At 44.3% G+C, this 18,431-nt stretch overlaps 1 protein-coding gene across 1 annotated transcript in view; it reads right to left on the reverse strand.

The window, feature by feature from the left end:
- The window catches only part of MAP2 (microtubule-associated protein 2), a 48,814-nt gene extending 48,241 nt beyond the window's left edge, over positions 1 to 573 (reverse strand). The window contains exon 1 of the mRNA XM_010077638.1: positions 312 to 573. Coding sequence (XP_010075940.1) covers positions 312 to 573 — 262 coding nt within the window. The remainder of the gene's footprint in view (positions 1 to 311) is intronic.
- Between the last annotated feature and the right edge of the window lie 17,858 nt (positions 574 to 18,431).

Here is an 18,431-nt window from a genome sequence, read left to right on the forward strand (position 1 = left end):
CAGCCTGTTCTCTTGTCCCCAGAGTGGTGACCCTGTCCCATCTACCAAGACGCACTAAGGCACCATTCTGCCTTTCCTGATGTCTTCTCAGAGCACTGCCCAGGATCCTGGGCAAGAATGCGAGCTATGCAAACCCAGATGAAGACGCAGCCCTTGCTGTGAAGAGCTAATGCCTTTCCAAGGCACAGGCTCCCTCATGTCGGCTCCCCCATGCCCCAGGACATGCTCGGCTCCAGCTAATATTTCCCCATGGAGAAACATCACCCAGTGGTCCGCAGAGCCCTGTGTTTCATGGCATCGAAGTGCATTACCTGGTGTCTCTCTGTCCCCTGCTGACAGCTCTCCATTGATCCCATTCTCTTTGGTCCGAGTGTACGTCCCTGGCTGCTCGTGGCCGCCCAGCCCCGCCTCCTCATCCTCTCGGTAGGGAAATCCATTGGCACTTCTGACCAGTCCAGCACCCGCGCCACCCTGTTCCTTAATTTCAGGTGAATGGGGGTGCGAAGAAGCCTCTGTTAGTTGACCTGAAGTCCAGTGCGGTGCCTTGGCTTCGTCTTTCCTATCCTCCGCCATGGTTCCTCGCCTTCACCGCTTGGCCTGTAACGACATTAGCGGGAGAGATCAGCTCCAAGCGGGTGGCGATGCCTCTGGTCAGCAGGCAGCGACCGGGCACAGCACAGGCACGTTACCAGCAGCGCTGCCAGGGAAACTCGCGGCCGGCAGATGAGAGAGGGTTTAAATGCAGAAGTGTCTCTGCTTGTCTGTCCTGGGCGGGAGTGAGCTGCTTTAAAACCAAACCAAAAGCAGTAAAAATTACTGGTCAAGTCCTCCCTGACTCCCATATGCCTTCCAACTATTCGTACCAGTTTCTTGAGGGCTGCCCTTTTGTTAATCTGATTTCAACTCATTAATTACAGTTAAATGTTGACCCACTTAATGAGTCGGTCATCGTAATGCAACATCATCCTCCCAGGGTGATAAAGGGAAGAATGCCACAAGTGCTAAAAGTAGTGAAGCTGCTGTTGCAATTTTCATTGCAGTTGCAAAGAACGGGTGCTCTTTGGGCACAGAACTGCGGGGTGACACGTGCTCTGCAACACATGCAAGCTGCTGCTAGCCATGCCAGGAACCACGTTTGAGTACATTCACTGGGTTCCCGAACATATGTGCTATCTGACCCTGTTCATATCCCCTCTCACTTGCTGTTTTGTGAACATTCACACTCATTCCCTTTTGTCCAAAACAGCCTGTGGAGAACAGTTGTTCCCAACACAAGCATTTGCATTATGACTATCAGTATTTACACATAAACAAAACTAATCATTATTTGCTGCTTCACATATATTTCACTCCTGTTAATTAGTTCTCATGTGTCCGAGCCAGGAAAATAAGCCACTGCATCAGCCACAGGCTTTGGCTACTCACAGGAACATGTGGTAGCAGCTCCTCAATATGTAAGCCTAGGAAGACAACATACTGTAATCCATATTCCCTGATAAGGTAACCTCTGGGGAGGAGAGAAAGCCTTGCTCTGAGCTAGCTACTTCAGAGCGAAAGCCAGAAGGCCCTTTCCTAAAGCACTTGCCACCATTTTTTTCTCAGGAGAAAAAAAAAAAACAAACAAACCACCTAAAAGAAATCAGCTGAATGCAGTCAACCAGCCACGTAGCACAGGGGCTGAGCAAGCTAGAAAAGAAGGCAGAAAGCTGGATGGTGCATATATTCTGCAGAGATTTAACAAAAACCAACCAGACAAACCAGAAAAAAAACCCTTGTTTCCACACAGTCAGGTCAGTTTGCAGAAAACCTCCAAACATGAGAAAAAGCTACTGTTATTTGTCAGATAACTGTTCACTAGTGGTAGCTTGACCCCTTTCTGATCAGATATTATCGTTTAATAATAATGGCTTTCAGAGCTACTTTAAAAAATCATGGTGAATCATGACAATTACATTTACTTCACAATAAATATGTGACTCAAACTGTAGTTCCACCCCAAAAAGGACTAATAAAGCTTTTGCCTCGTGGTGAAACCGCGGTGTTTTGGGAAGCGCAGCTCTGCCTGCTCTCACCCTGACCCAGCACCATTCCCTGGGGATCACTAATTGTACAAAGACTGCAGGAGCAGGTGAAACTTCAAGCCCAGCATTTCCTCTGAGCTGTAACGAAAATGGTGGGCTGAGCAGTATTACCAAGCTCGGTGACAATGAGACACGCCTCAACCAACCACAGAAATAGTAAACACGCTCCACATCCCTTGTCCTTCGCCTCCTTTATTACCCTGATGGAAGACTCATCGCTGAGCCATTCTGCATATACAGCAAGAGCCTTAATGCAGCCACCTCACATCACACCAGAGGAGATGATGGGTAATTATGGAGGAGGGAGCCCCAGCTGGGCAAAGACCCTCTCCTGTGTACCAAAGAGACACCCTCTGCCTCTAGGTTTGTTACTGCATGACACAGAGAACATTTTCTGATCAGAACGTTTCCAAAACTTGAGGCCATGGGACAAACGTGCCTCAGGAGCAGTAGGAACATGCCCATCAGTTTCAGCACCTCAGCCCCTGGGTCACCCATGAGCGGAGCCCAGAGCCTCAGCAGGGAGACAGAGGGTTACACAAGACCCAAGTGTGCAGAACATGGTTCTGAAAATCACTGGGGTGAACATAATATCCCACCGCCACAGTTTTGAGGCTATTATCCCTGAAGTGCCTTTCCCTGGTCCAGGCAGACATTCCCTGCTTCACTTGAAGCTCTTGAGGAAGGATATTCACATCTCCACAATGGGCTATGTCACAGAAGTCCTCTGTGAAAGTAACAGAAGTGCTTTTATCTTTAAAAATAAATACAGTGGGCAGCCTTCAATGAGAGCTGTGTGTATCTGGAGGCAGAATTTGGCTCAGTATTTATAATAGATGGTTACAGAGTGAAACATGGATGAATTCATTCTTGACTCTCTGTTATTCATCAAGTGCTCTCGGAGTTTATAACGGTAGTAGAAACACAGCGAGTGAGTCACACAATGCATCTTTTGTACTCAGCAATTTAGCAGTGACTATCTGCTGTATGGCATGATTCATCTGCAGCTCAGGTTCAGATCCAGAGCACACAGGTGTGCTTTTTACCATCAGGTTAGTTGTTTCTCTGTCATTTATTTAGCATACCATGGAATTAAATTAATCAGGTAATTCAAATATTGACATAGAAATACCACAAGTGGACAAACAGTATGGCAGAATTTAAATAGCATTACATATATTAAAAAAAATAAACCTAGAACAGTTCAGACAATCTAAGGAAACACAGTACTTCAGGAAAGCAAAAATTTCCTCTTTCCACTATGATTTTCTTATTCTTTGCATAAACTGCAATGAAGGCTTTCAAAAACTATCAGAAAAGAAGGCACAGACAGTCTTCTGAAATGCCATGTTGCTTAGTTAAAAATTAATTTGGGTGTTTACGAGTCTTTTTTCCCTGCCCATTACAGCAGAACCTCAATTTTAGAGAATACGCAGCAGCAATCTCACCAGTATGTTCTCACCAGTTTTCTTGTCTATCAGCTGAAGTCAGTGGCAGTAAGAGGGTGACCGAGGCAGGTGCTGGACCACAGAAGCCCCAGGCGAGCAGGAGGCCCTGAAGTCGGATCAAAGCCAACTGCGCAAACCAGGGTACAGGAGTCGGGATGGGAAATGTCCCCTCCTTGTAGAGGGATCAAGCAGGCGCAGTTGTGCACTGCAGACCACATCAGTGCTACCGACATGCATCACCTGCGGGCCACGCACAACCCTCCTCAAAAGGCTTTCCTTGCCCAGGCTGACGTGCAGGATGCTACTGAGACCTTGGCTGTTCCCTGTCCAGAGAGATCACGCTCCACCGGCAGCCACCAGCAGCAGCAAAGAGACTTCTCAGGCCTTAAATTCATGTCTGTGTAACTCGGGTGGTGCGCCAGGGATGGCTTTATGGATCCGAACTGGGCATCCTGCCTTCTAAACTAATAACTTGTAGTAGAAATGATGGTAAAAACAAGTCCCCCCATCCTTTTTAGCTGTTTGGGAACTGTATAGAGACAAAACATACTTAAATAACTTGGAATTAACACAGAGGGACAAACCTCGTGGGGAACATGTGGTCCAGCTACCTCCTCCTTTCACAGGCACAGTACAAATGTTTCTTAACCCATATGCTCTTTTATGTGATACCAGCTCCTATTGCCATGGCTGGGGTGAACCAAGCCCAAGTGCTTTGAACTCAACACACCACAAATTACTCACAGTAGTACACCATGAGAGCATGCTACGCAATGCCCTAGACAATGCTGATTTAAACATCCTGTCACGCTAGCTGCCCTTCTGTGTATTGCATGAGTACATCTTGCAGAATCATCTTAGCATTATACTAACATGGCCTTTGCATGTAGGCAGAAGAATTTTCTGATTTTCACTTTTTAAGAGAACAGAATTAGGCCAATACTAAAGGATTTTGCCATACTCTGCCTTCCTGCTTCAAGCCATGTTTTTACCTCCTTCTGTGTCTACAAGCCCATTCACGGGAAAATGAGGCTATTTGATTTCAGGGAAGCTAATTCATTAACTAAAAGAAACAGATACCTGGATGCATGGAGGAAGAGCTACAGTTCTAGTTCAAGGGAGAGGATAAAACTGGAGGTTGCTACCATCAAAAAGCTCAGCCTGTAGTATGTAGTACCCAAACCCTATCCATGCTACTGTTTTCACAGGCCCTCCACATATTTACAAAACACGAGGGCTAATGTTGGATGCCAAGAACACACGGATGGCTTTGCACCCAAATTTCACCCTTTCACTTCAGTTAATGTGCATCTTCTCTCTTGATTATTTTTGGACATGAGTGGTGTGCCTCACACTGATCAAAAAGAGTCAAAGTCTCACGGTGTCTGAGAGCGAACATGTTAACTTCCCTCTTACTTAAAATTCTCGATCGTGGTCCACTAGCTGCTAGATGATTAACAAAAGATACCACTTGATCCTAAATGTCTAAGTACCATAATTCTAGTAATGTAAGGCAAAATTATACATTCTCTCAATTGAAGCCACTCTACCTCTCAAGCCTAATAAAGGACAAACAGTTTTCTCTGGTAATTTATAACAAATGATTTATTTCTTCCTTGTCCACTGCTTGAGTGATTAGTTTGCAGCTAGATCCCTCTTTCTAGAATATATGAGCAAGACTATCTTCTTAAATACTACTTTGCATTTGTTAAAAATGCAGGCAGAGTTCATCTCCTCGCGCTTGTGTTAGTGTTTGGTGCTTTTTAAAGGCTTTTTCATGTCCACATTGCAAACAGCTAGTCAATAGGCACATATTCGTTGTAGAAAATCCCTTTGATTTTACCTTGGATTACAAAATGGATGAAAACTAACGGATGGTGCCTGGACCAGAGGCTGAACAAAGGAAGCTCACTGTGGAAAGACGAAGAAAATTTACCGCAATCTGCATCCTCGCCAGAGTGAGAACAAGGGATGGCTTCAGCCTCCAAAGCGGTCGATCAGACCTGCAGCACTGGCACGGCAGAGAGCCAGAGGAGCAGCTGCTCACACTCCACGTTCCTCCGCTCCTTGCTGTACGGTGTCCTGCCCTGTGGGGGCAGAGATTTGAACCCCCCTCTCGGAGTTTCCCGTGGCTGGGCATCGGCAGAGGCAGGCAGGTGGGAAGGGTGGGACACCCCGCTGCAGCTGCCACTCCTGACTGACAGACCTCCTCCTCCCCAGGGAAGGTATTCCTTTCTCCGGGCTGCTGGAAGGTAGGGTGCTAAGGAGTCAATCGGCCGTTGCATGCTCCCCTCCCGAGACACAGGGCTGCCCTCGCCCCCACACCTCGGGACTGCATCAAGTTGCTCAAACTTCAAAAGTCTAAAACCAGGTGCCCTTCTCTCTTGCAATGGTGAAATCATGGTACCAGCAGCTTCTGCCTGCAAAAACATCATCTCCCATAGAGCTCACTTGTAGCTAAAAAGCTGTAAGAATCCCTGCTCCAATACCCCCTCCTGCTCCAACACCACCCCTTTTCAACAACCTGTTTCTGTCCACAATGCTGCATTTTTACACCATTTACCACTCATCAAACGCCCTCACACACCCCCACCTATCACTAATCATAATTGCTTCCTGCAGGAGAGAGGAAAGGTGTTTTAGCTGGTGAAGGAGATGGTAACCATAACAACAGCACCATGACAACTATAAGCAATATCTGAAACAAGATATAAGGCAAAAACTTATTACCCATAAATTTGGTCCATGATAAGGATGGCAAAGGCATCAAAGATGCAACAGCAGTCAGTAAAGGTGCCAAAACAAAGAAACACAGGTCTCTCTGGATCAAAGTGCACACAATCCTTCTGCAAATTTTAAGATGAGGCACCATGACAGCCTTGTCTTCTCTTGTTCAGTAAACAGACAAGGCAGTCCCTGCTCAATCCTACCTGAGATCTCTCCTGCCTCAGGAAGCCAGAGGGGCTGAAGGATGGAAGGAGCACTGCCGGGAAGTCGGGATGTTTCCTGGCAGCAGCAGAGTCACAGATTTCTCAGTTGAGTCTTTTGTTTACAGGAGACTCACTGAAACAAGCCCTGAACAAGGACGGGACTGGTCCCAGGGGAGAACCTCAGAGTATGACACACCACATTGATCTTCCCACCAAGCACAGTTTCAAATGGGCATCATGAGCCCTCTCCATGCACTCTAAAGAAGGCACAGCAGCTGGCAGGCTGGTCTGAAACAGGAGGCTCTGCAGCCCGCAGCCAGCAACCATCTAAAGAACCCGCGCCAGTCCTGGCAGAGAAAAAGATTCACCAACGCTTGTGGTCACATTGGCTTGGTCACCCTCAATGCAGGAGGCACAGAGGGCAGAAAAAGCACCATGAACAAACAGCACCAGCTTCAAGCACTGTGTGCGGATAACAGAGTTATCCCAGGTGTGATCAGATCAGAAAATATTCAGAGTAGCAGCTGCACTATGGGACCTTCTCGGGGCTTTTCAGGGGGAATTCTGCTCACCAGTTTGCTGCCCAGGGCTGATCCAGGAGGGCACGCTGAAGTGGTCTTTCCCCATCATCACCCTCTGCAGTTCCCTCTCCTAACATCCTTGCTTGTCAAAGCACTGGAATAATCTAACTGGGAATTAAAATTTCCTACCTGGTACACTGTGCTTCTTCCACAATACGAATAAATGGAAAGTTTCAACTCTATATTTAAGACTTAGTGCAATAAACACTTGTCTCAACAACTTGCTCCTTTGTCCTATTACAATCTATTTTTCTTTACCGAAGTATTTATAAAAGATTTGCCCCACTTATTACAAATACATTTGCAAAAGGCTTGGAAGAACAGAGGAAACCTTTACTTTAAGGAGATGATTTTAAAGGGGAAAGGAGATTCAGTTAGCATCCAGGAAAAATGTCTCCAATAGAAAAAACATCTCTGCTTTTCATATTTCCCTCTTACCCTAGTGGTCACTTCAAACCTCAGCAAGAAGTCACTATAAAATCCATAACACCACCACAGCTGAGCTGGAAGATGGGCGGCTACATAAGACAAGGGTGCATAAAATACTACCTAGGGGAAAAACTCTTCATCATTCAAGGAAGAAGCAATATACAGTTTGATATAGTCACTGCAGCCTAAGGAAAAAAAACATCAGAACTACTAGAAATACTCACAAATACATCACACTAAGAGCATTGTGGCTACCAACATTTCACAAGTTTGGCCAGCTGAAATCTCGTCAGAAACAAGCACTGGCTGGCTAATAAAAACGAATACTGAATGCCTGGTTCCCCTCCCCTCTGCCACTTCCAGTATGATTTTCAATGCTTATAAAACGTTGTGGTTTGAGAGCCCAGAAATAAAGTTGTCTTCTGCTTATTTATCACACAGGTACAGAAGGAGCCAGCAGCACACACTACCCAGTTTACAATCCTCTAATTCTTAGACTTGTATTTTCAAGGCTGTTGTTGGAAGGAGTGCCAGCCAAACTGCGTACTTGCCATGGCTACTGCAAACAGGCTGCACAGCTATGCGTGTCCTTTGCTCTCAAGTCATCCGAATCAGTAAGTGTACTTGGATAGGGTCTGGGGAAAGTAGCCCACACAAAGCTAAGAGTGAAATTCTGCATGGGTTTTTTCCCCACACTGACCTTGCTAAGACATGTTGATTTGATGGTGCACCTCTTCTCTCAAGAGACTCCATGATGGATGACAGCTCAAATTAGGTAGCAAGGAATTAATTAAATATGCTAATATGTTATTTGCATATTCTTCACATAGGACAGGTCTATGCTCTTGCCAGCTTCAGTGGAGCTACTCTGCACGCAGGTGAGGCAAACCAGACCATTTAGCAGAGAGGTGCTACAAACTTAACTGCTAAACAAAAACTCACACAACCAAAAATCTCACCCAGCACATGCACTTTAACTACGCTGGTGCATCTTTTCCTTCTCCACATACGTAATTTACTTTCACATCCTTTATTTCTTGCAGGTTCACTGAGATCTCATCAAGCACGACACATTTTCACACGATCTTAACTTTACTCAGTGAGCTTTTAATTAGAAAAAAAAAAATGCTGCCTCTATAAATGTGTCTACATTTTTAGATTTTTCAAAGATCTTACCTAACTTTTAAAACTAATTCCGCCCCTGCTATTGTACAATCTTTGAAAATACCCAGATGCTATCTTTGGGAGCATCATCACGTCAGCTACTACAAATGGTAAAAAGCATGTCCTGGGCTAATTTCTGGCAGATTCTTCTCTGTAAATACATGCAGGAGAACCACCCTACAGCAAAAATCTGGAGCGCAGCATTTGCACCACACTCCAGCCCTCTGCACCCTCTCCAGGGCCATGGACCCCCCAAAAGAGGTAGTTCAGTAGCTCCAGGGGTGGGGTTCCTGCGCCAGCTGCCACCTCAAGTTAATTCTGTCCTTCCATATGCTGAATTAAAGGAACACAGTCAATTATTCCATAACTGAACAAGTAGCACGAAGACACTGATGCCAAAATGAAGTACGGAGGTGCTAACAGAATAGGATCTTCAAGGCCATGTGCTGCTCCAGTTAGTCTGGATAAAAATTCTTTTCATGCTCATGTGAAAGAAGTTTTATTTCTTCCCAGGTCGAGAGCAGCAGATTATTCCTTTGCTGAGAACGCTTTTAGTTTCACTTCACAATACTCAGACACACTGGGCAATCCTGCCAGGCACACAGTGGAAGCAGAAGCATCTTACTATCTAACACAGACATTGTTTATTCATGCTGGAAAAAAGCCTCAGACAGAAGAAAGCTTGTTCTAAGGTCCCTTCATCCAAACTCACTTAAGCATCTCTGACTCGCGGTGTCGTGGTCAGAAAAGCTGAGAGGCAGGAGCCCAGGAACCCATTGCAGCCAACAGAAGCCAACGCTTTTAACTGCAGCACAAAACATCTAACTGTAAGTAAATAAATGGAAATAAGGAGACAAAGGGTTGGAAAACTTATTGGGAAAGAGGTTATTTGTAAATTCTGTATTTACAGCAAACTTGGCATGGATTAGCTAGTGCTAGAATTTTCTTTCCTAGGGAATGTCGGAGCAGTGCCTGTTGTTCTGCAAAACCTTGGTCCTACAGAAGCAGTAGGATTATTTCATCCTTCATATTATTTTCTAACCAACAAAGTTACAAACAAAATACTTCTTTAAACTTAAATATACATTCATGCTTGTATGACTTAAAAATATGCTGTCCACCCACTCATATGACCCAGGACTGTATAGCCAGGCAAATAAAATAATCTCTCCCTACCTGGAAATGAGAATACCCAGAAATCTTATGTGCTCTTAAACGGTCTAGACAGTAAAATCACAATATTTGGGATATCATTTTATCATTTGGCAGCTTTTCCCTGCCAAATCATTACTCAACCAACCCTACTGCCTACAAAAGAAAAGCAAGTGGGCAGCCACCCCTCCAGCCTGTTTCAGGCACAGGGGCAGGGCAGGGAGGACAGAGCCAGTACTGAAGGAACCTGAAGCCACAGGAGTTGATTTTGCGGCCCCTCACTTTCAGATGACATTTTTCCCTCAAAAGGGCGTCAATTAAGATCTTGGGATGTGCCCTGGCTTGTATTTTAACTATAGTGATTTTTTTTTTTTTGAAGTTTAATTTTTAATCCTTGGTTTTTTGAATTAAGAAAATTAAGGTATCTGAAGTGTGAGGAGGAACCAGCTCACTGAGTCATTCAGCCTTTCTGAAATCTTAATTGGAGGACTTGCTGTCACAGCAAAGACATATTTCAGACACTCATTTCCTCCCAAAGCTCCCATGGGTGTATGCAATTACCTGATTCTTGTTACAGGTTGGGTTTAACCTTGTTCTGCTACCACCCTTTTTCTTCCCACCCTGTGCCGAGGGGCTGACGTACATATGTGACCTCAGCAGCATTCTCCAGGATAAGATGAAGAATGAATGAGTTTTGTGGGAGGCGAGGAATAAGCCCAGAGCCGGGGAGTAGGGAAGGGTAAGAAAGTTGCATTGGATGAAGAAAGCGTTTGTCAAGAATGGTAAGATGCGACTGATGAACAAATTCAGCAACTGAGAAAAAAGCCCAGAAAAAAACCCAAGCCATGGGGCTGAATGTCTGCTGTTTAATACGAAGAGACAGCCAGGGGGAAGGAGGGAAGCTAGGATTTGCCATCTCCAATCAAACCATCCAGTCCCGACTCCTGCCACAAGCAGTGGCCAGCACGTGCTGCTCCACATGAAGAGGCGAGAAGCTTGACAGAGCTTCGGTCTCACATCAGCGTGTTCTCAATCTACAAAGTTTCCAACCAGTGACACAGACATACTGATTTCCATTGGAGCCAGGTGCCTACATGTCTGTGAGGATCCAGATCATCATGTTCTTTCCAACACAATCAGTGCATACAGAGGATACCCTCAAGGTGACTTTCTGGATGAGGGAAATAACCTATCTGTGTCCTTCCATGGACTGCCGTCAGATATGTCCACTAAAAGGACAACAGGACACAAAAAGCTCAGCAGGATACAGGACATGCAGAGCATGATGGACACAGAAAATTCATGCATGCATTTATGTGTTCAGGTGCTTCTGATGTCTTTTCTGAGACACAACCAGGATCCAGCATATGATTCATCTTGAATTTCTCTCCATTTTTTCTTTTGCAAAGTCTTTCAGGAGCGCTAATGCTGATGCTGGTTTAGGATGCCTGAAAGCATTAAGTATTAATCACAAACAAAATACAGTACACCTGGAAAAGGTGCAGAGAGCTCAACAAGCAAGATCAAAGATCTGGAGAAGCTTCTGTGCAAGGAATGACTAAACAGGCTGGGACTCTTCATCCTGGGAAAGAGGGGAATGAGACAGACGTTTATAAAAATCCATGCAGCACGGAAAAGATAAGCAGAGAAGAGAAAAGAAACAATGGTTCTCTCCTCAAAGAGCTATGGCGCATCAAACAGAACTCGCTGGTGGAAGGCTCTCTGCAAATGAACGGTGAATCTCCCCACCGCAGGGAATTACACTGTGCAGGAGGTGGTGTATGATAAAAGTCACATGGGTTCAAAAGGCAACTGCTGAATTTTCCTTCCATAAATTTGCGCATGGTTTCTCAATCTGAGAGCCTTTTCTGGGAAAGGAATGCTTTTACCACGTAAATAACATCTAGATCTAACGCAGCTTAGAGGCTTTATTTTCTGTTATACTATTGACGTTAAATAATTGCATGCTTTCCTGCCACTGATTTTTAAAGGCAACCCTTCCCCATCAAGTGTGATGGAATATCACAGCTCCTCCTAAACATCACAATGTTTAACAAACTCTGAATGAAAATACACTGTACGACACAGACTGTATTACACTGCAAATTAAAAGCACCCATTGCACAGCCAGGCTCTAGTTTCTGATAAGTTTCTAACTGAAACATGACATTAAATCCCAGACACGTGTTCTTCGATATCCCTCTGCTGATGCAGCAAAAGTGCGCTCTGCAGACTCCGTCTTGCCGCTTGTGTGGGGCTGGTTCACCAGCTGAAGCAAGGAGGTGCTCATTTTCAACCTGTTCTGCAGAACCAACTTGACCATCTCATGCTAAAAATCTACAGACAGCACATGGTGACACCAAGCTAATTATAAGGTTGGGGACATCAACAGGAAGATCAGCTGAGAAAAGTGTTCTGGGGTAGGGGTGAAGAAGAGAAAAGGCACATGAGCAGCTAGGAAGACAGATGGCCCTTCCAGAAGGACCTGGTTATGTATCCAGAGCCGCCACTTGTAAGAGTTCTCATGAGATACTGTATGTAAATGTTTTATAGATGAGATGCTCAAAGCTGCAACAGTGTCTTGTATGTTTTCTTTTTCATGTAGGGCAAGCAGTCTGAAACATATGCCCCATCACTGACCTCACCACTGACCCAGAGGGGCTGTCTCTGGTTGAAGAGATGATTCATTCACTCTGCTAGAAGGGCTGAATGAATAGGCAGTACTCAGACTGCACAACGCTTATCACTTGGGATTCCCTCAAAATTTAGGTCTGACATGACTGGGTCAGTAACCACGCGCTTTTATTCCTAGCTCCTTGAACAGAAATGTCTCTTTGCATCCTTCAGTGGTTCCCACAAATCAGGTCGATTTTTATGGCTTGCTAATTATTACTGCTAGACTTCTGCCGGGCTTCAGGATGAAAAGAAGTGTATTTCTGAAAGCTCAGGGCACAAAACTTACAGAATAAATCACTGTCTATCTGGTAGCTACAAAATTCAGCCATGACAGCCGCTTAAATATACACATCTGGGTAGTGCTGAACTTTATTTGGTTAGGAATGGAAAGTTTTGTTCTGCTTTTGTTGACAGAGCATATTAAAGACTGCCAAAAATGCAAATAGAGAAAAAGAAGCAACTGTCACAAACTGGATTTTGTCTAGAGGTGCATTAACATATATCACACACACAAAGCTATCTCAAGTGACATTAAGGTTGCAAGGTTACACCTCAGGAGTTGGGCTGTGAAAGAAATGAGAGATGACTGCATAATCACAACTGGGTCCCCTTCTGCATATGTACTAAGCTACTGCCTAGTTCACAAAACGTATTTTATTCTTCCCATTCTGCCCAGATTATCCCAGTCTCCAGGGCACCAGCTTCCCACCCCAGCCCAGGCATTGCCCCCGTGGGCTCCAGTCCCTCACCCAGGGCCTGCCCATGTTTGCTGTCCAGACTATAGCTTTCACCACTGCAAACTTTGAAAGTTTTATCCTCCTTGTACCAAGGTCCACTTTCAGATCCTCTCCTGCAGGTTTCGTCCCAAGCAGCAGTTTCCTCATTCCCATTCTTCTATTAACTTCCAGTTTTCCTTCCTGGACTCTTTGTCCAGTCCCTCTCTACAGCTTGCCCCCAGTCTCATTGCTTACCCATCCTCACCTTTCCCTGTGCATCCTTTATCAGAGCTGCCTCTTCTGCCTTTGACCCCCTGCTTCCACAAGTTCTTGGCCACGTTTTCTAATTTTGGTTGCCTCTGCATTTGAAAGTGTGGACTTTCTCCTCTCCCAGAGACTATCCTTTTTCCCCACTCACAGTGATCTGATATGATACGACATGAGAGAAATTGGGCTGGTCAGGCTCAGGGAGGCTGGAAGCAGCAGAGGCTCTAGCAAGCCTGAGGCTCAGCAAGCTTATAAAAGATATGTTGTCCCCTCTTCAAGAATGAGGATACTAAAGAACTTCACAGACAAGATCTTCAGGTAAAACAGCAAACCCAGCTTCCTCAACCCAGCCCAGGAAGGCAGCCTTTTTCCAGGAAAGGGCAGCTTGGGCCAAAACGCACACATACAAGAGCAAGATGAGTCTGACTGCAAGAGAGGAGATGCACTAGCAGAAAAGATTGCCGTATCCATAGTGATGGCAAGCGATGCACTGGCAGTACTGCAGGCCAGACTCTGACAATCTGATTTGAAGCACAGGGTGTAAAGAGACCTGGAAAGACTTTTCTTTCCAGCCTATTAGCAGACTATTCCTCTTTGTATCCCCTGAAAGAAAAGATACGTTCAATCAGGGGAAAGCTCCCAACAAGGGAAAGCTCCCAATAAAAGAAATTATGAAAAACAACTTTTTATTTTAACGCAATACTTACATATTATAAAAAGGAGGACTCTGCTGCTGTCCTTTCAGCTGTTACCAGTTTGAACCACTTTACACAAGTGAGGCTGCAGCACAAACTAGAAAAATAAAACCCTAAAGCTGCTTTTCCTGAAGCACTGCTAGGATCAAATCCTACTGTGCGCACGCCAATCTGCAGAGATTTTCAGGGAGGATTTTCTCTGGTGTTTTGTCAGTGTTCTCTGGGAATATTACAAAAGTCAGAAGGTTTTTCCTGAAGCAAGTATTTACTTGTCCTTCAGAGAGGCACCTTATTTGATACAGAAGGATATAATGTGGGAGGATACTCCAAAACTGCAATCCTCAACACCTTTCATTTTTTCTTTAAATTTCTGAACATTTTAGAGGAGCTTTACTTCATGAAGTGGAAATCATTAACATCAGGCTAATAAAGACTACAACATCCACATCATTATATTTGACATAAAGCCCATGATCAAGTGCAAAAAATTACCATTTAAAAGATACAGTTGATATTTCAAACATCAACCACGCAAATGACACACTGCTTTGAAGAATACATTGTGCTTTACTTTGTTGTACTGCTTCCAAGGAGCACTGCTCATACCCATTTGCAGCTTCTGAAACGAGGGTGGTATTCTTCCTTTTTCCACAGCAAGAAATGACTATTGAGACAACATGTTTTTAATAGAAAGCTTCTTTTTATCAATACTAAAGGAACACAAAGGTGATACGAAGTTATTGGATAACCAGTTCTCTTTGTACAGCTAATAGTTTGTTGCTCTCTTTGCATTCTAGTATAAAATCCAACATGGCTCTATTTTCTTTGGCTCCTAACCTTCTATTGCTTTCTCTATCGCTTCACCTCTTCAGAATCTCAGGAGGTCTTAACATGAAAGATTTTCAAAATCAACAGTGAGACTTATAAACACTGTCTAGTGTTCTCCTAAACTCCTTAGCATGCCAGAACAACCTTCTGTGGCAAGAAAGGCACAGAAGGAGTTCACGTTAGGGAGGATCACTCGCGTTCGCAGTCTTCTCCTCAAATTCCCAGACCAGTTCTCAGTCAGTAGTATGGAAAATGGTCAGGGAAAATATTCTGAAGACATGGCATTAAAGCATTCGTCATTCCAGCTCTTCTTCAAAATCCAGATTAAAAAAACTCATTGCGACTTAATTCCTAACATTCATTTTTCCATTTCAGCAATTGCTGAACAAGGAGGTTAAACGATCATAAAAATGGGGGACAGCGCCAAAGCCCTACAATGCAGCCATGCTAGAAAACACATTAAGGTCCCTGGACTGCCCCATCTCTGCAAATCATAGTGTTTACGCAAGGCCAAATTAGAAACAACAGGGCACAACTGGACTTTATACATTAACATGAATAACCAGTCCCTTTGCAACAAAAAGCCTAAGCAACCAACATGTTCTCGAGGAGGAGGAAGAGGAGAGCCTTCCAGCCTCGCCACACAGCACATCAATACCTGTGTGGAAGACCAGGGAGACAAGGAGAGCTCTCTTCCACATCGCTGAGATGTTGCTGTCCTTTCCCAAGCCCTAACTGTAGAGTTCTGTCTTACTGGCCAAGCTGATATTTCTGTAAATCCTACTTTCAACACTTTTCTGAAGGTGTGGACTTCGTCTTACTGAGCCAGGGACAGACATGTCTATGCTGGGAGAACCCCAACGTGCGCTGAGCATCCCTGAGACAAGGTTGTAGTTCTTCTGCAGGTCAGCGAGGCAAGGCCATTTGGGGTGTTACAGTGTTAAATCCTACACTGTTTATTTCCTGTAGGCAGGCTGGAGTAAAAATAAAATAAATAAAAGAAACTCACAGGAACTTAATTCCACACGTTTTTAAGAGCAGGAAATAGCCAATACATTTTCCGATTGTAAATCAGCCTCTTTGTCGGCAGCGAAGAGTGAGCTGTATCTTACATTTTCTGACACCCCTGCAGGATTACTGACTTGCATGCCCTGGTTCCCCGCATATCGGCAGGACTGCAAACATACTGCAGTATAAATTCATTAAGTGAATAACACAGAAAGCATCAAACACAACTGAAGGTGGTAAAGCAGCAGAGCATCTAGTGATTAGACACGACTGCCTCATTTCCATAAGTTAGCATGTTTTAGCCATGTGGTGCTTTCCAGACCAATCCGTTAACAGAGTGAAGCATTCAATGCAGATCCTCCCCAACTTCATTTTAACCCCTTCTTGCTGCTCTTCTCTGCATCCATTCGTACATATGGTAATAAATGACAACTCCATACAGCATTCCACAGTTTCTCATACATTTTCATGTGTGTACATTCACAACAGTGAATCAAAACACCTGTCAGTAAAACTGCCTCTCAGGAATTACAAAACGTGACATAACTGTGATGCCAGAATCCATTTAAAAGAATGAAAAAGCACCATAAGGAGTACATTACACACTACTTTAATTGCACCCTCTTTGCAGAAAAGATAACAATAGAACCTGGTAAAAAGATGACGAAGATTTTCTGCATTCAGCAACACTTCCTTCCATTTTCCTTCCCTTGTCATCGCTGCACCAGCAACACTGAAATAACCAGCATCACTGCAGTTGTAATGACTTCACACCCACCTCGAGCACATACAGAAAAAAGACTAATTTTGTAGGCTTCAGTGCTTTTAAATTACGCTTGTTACCATGAGAACTTGATTAAAATGCCACCCACAAGCTTGCAGAAGGGGGGAAAAACAAAAACAATAATAATAATAAAAAAATCTACTTTTAATCAGTGGTAGCACACTTGCTGCATTGCAGTATTTTCATAAGCTCCACAACCTTCCGCAGTAAGCGGCAGCAGAGATGCCCAGACAAATACATTTTGCTGAATACTTTATTCTGGAAAAAAATTAGCTGACAGTAAAGTTGTCACCCAGAACTATTATGCAGTATTCCATTCAAGGAAGATAAAGCACACATACATGCTCTGCACCATGTTGATTTGAAAACTAGAGAATTACGTGCATGTGTAAGGCGGGGGCAACTCTGACAGCCATTCAGGACAAAAATTTATTTTTGGTGATATCTGAGATAAATCAAAGCTACGAAATGTTCTGGTTTCCCCTCATTTCTGGAAATTCAAATTATAAGACTGTATCATCTAGGCTTTTTTTTTTTTTTCCTTTTTTATTTACAGTCCTATCATCTTTGGATTAATGGCTACAGACACTGCATTACTGCAGTCTGACTAGGAGCCAGAGTTTGCAAAACAGGCACCCCAAGCCTGCAGCCACTTCAAAGCAGACAATTTGCACTCTAGCTGAAACAAGAGCCAGTGATAAAAGACAAAGTAGCTTGTTCAGCAGTATATGTTTTAAATGCAGGAATGGTATGCAGCCAGTGGTGGGCTAGAAAGGGGGAAGAGTTTCACACCTCAGATCAGAATAACTTACTAGCTGCTTAAGGAGTCATTTCACATAGCTCCCTTTAAAAAAAAAAATTAAAAAGAGAGACATATCTACTCATCCACGGGAGGGAAACTACCGCTACTGTAATTAAGAGACTGGCCAGACTGTATTCCACTTAAGGTGAGAACAGAATGAATCTTCCAGTGAAAGATCAATCACCCTCTCGAGGATGCTTTCTGTGCCAGAGCATTAGGTATCCTTTAGACTTCAAACAAATCAGCTCTAAGAGGAAAAATCTGTCAGCCAGAGAGGGATGGTATGCACTGCGCCAGAAACCCTGGCTACCATCTTCTCAAGAGGGAACTGTGAAGTGAGCTGGAAGAAGGGGGAAAAAATAGACCTTTGATATAACTTCAGTGGAGCAGGCAGTTCTCTCAATTCTTCACCTGTATCTTTATACATCAGTGGCTGGTCTATCCATTTTGAATGGCATGTGCAGTATGTTGACCTGTTATGAGTTAAGCATCCCAGATGATAAAGCATTCTCCACTAGAGGAGGTAACAAATCCATGAACCGGCATCAGGGAACGCCCTAAAAGCTGGTGATGTCCCATTTGAGCAAAGCGTGACCCTATATACACAGAAGACAATGGACATATCATAGCTGAGGGGGGGACATGGTGCAGAGAGGGACACATGGAGCAATCAGAATCATGGCAGCCGCAGCTGAGCTCTGTACAGCCCCCGTTCACACACAGGATGCACAGCGCTGTGGGTGTGCCAGTTTAGGACAGCTCGGACAGCCCCTTGGCTCAATGGCATCACTTCGCTATATTTTTCCTCCTTTCCTTCTCTTTCTTTCTATTAATTGCAGTGAATCTGGGATCATGCTCCCATAGGTTTAC

Source organism: Pterocles gutturalis, unplaced genomic scaffold (genome assembly GCF_000699245.1).
Source record: "Pterocles gutturalis isolate BGI_N339 unplaced genomic scaffold, ASM69924v1 scaffold5058, whole genome shotgun sequence".
In the NCBI taxonomy this organism is placed as follows: Eukaryota; Metazoa; Chordata; class Aves; order Pterocliformes; family Pteroclidae; genus Pterocles; species Pterocles gutturalis.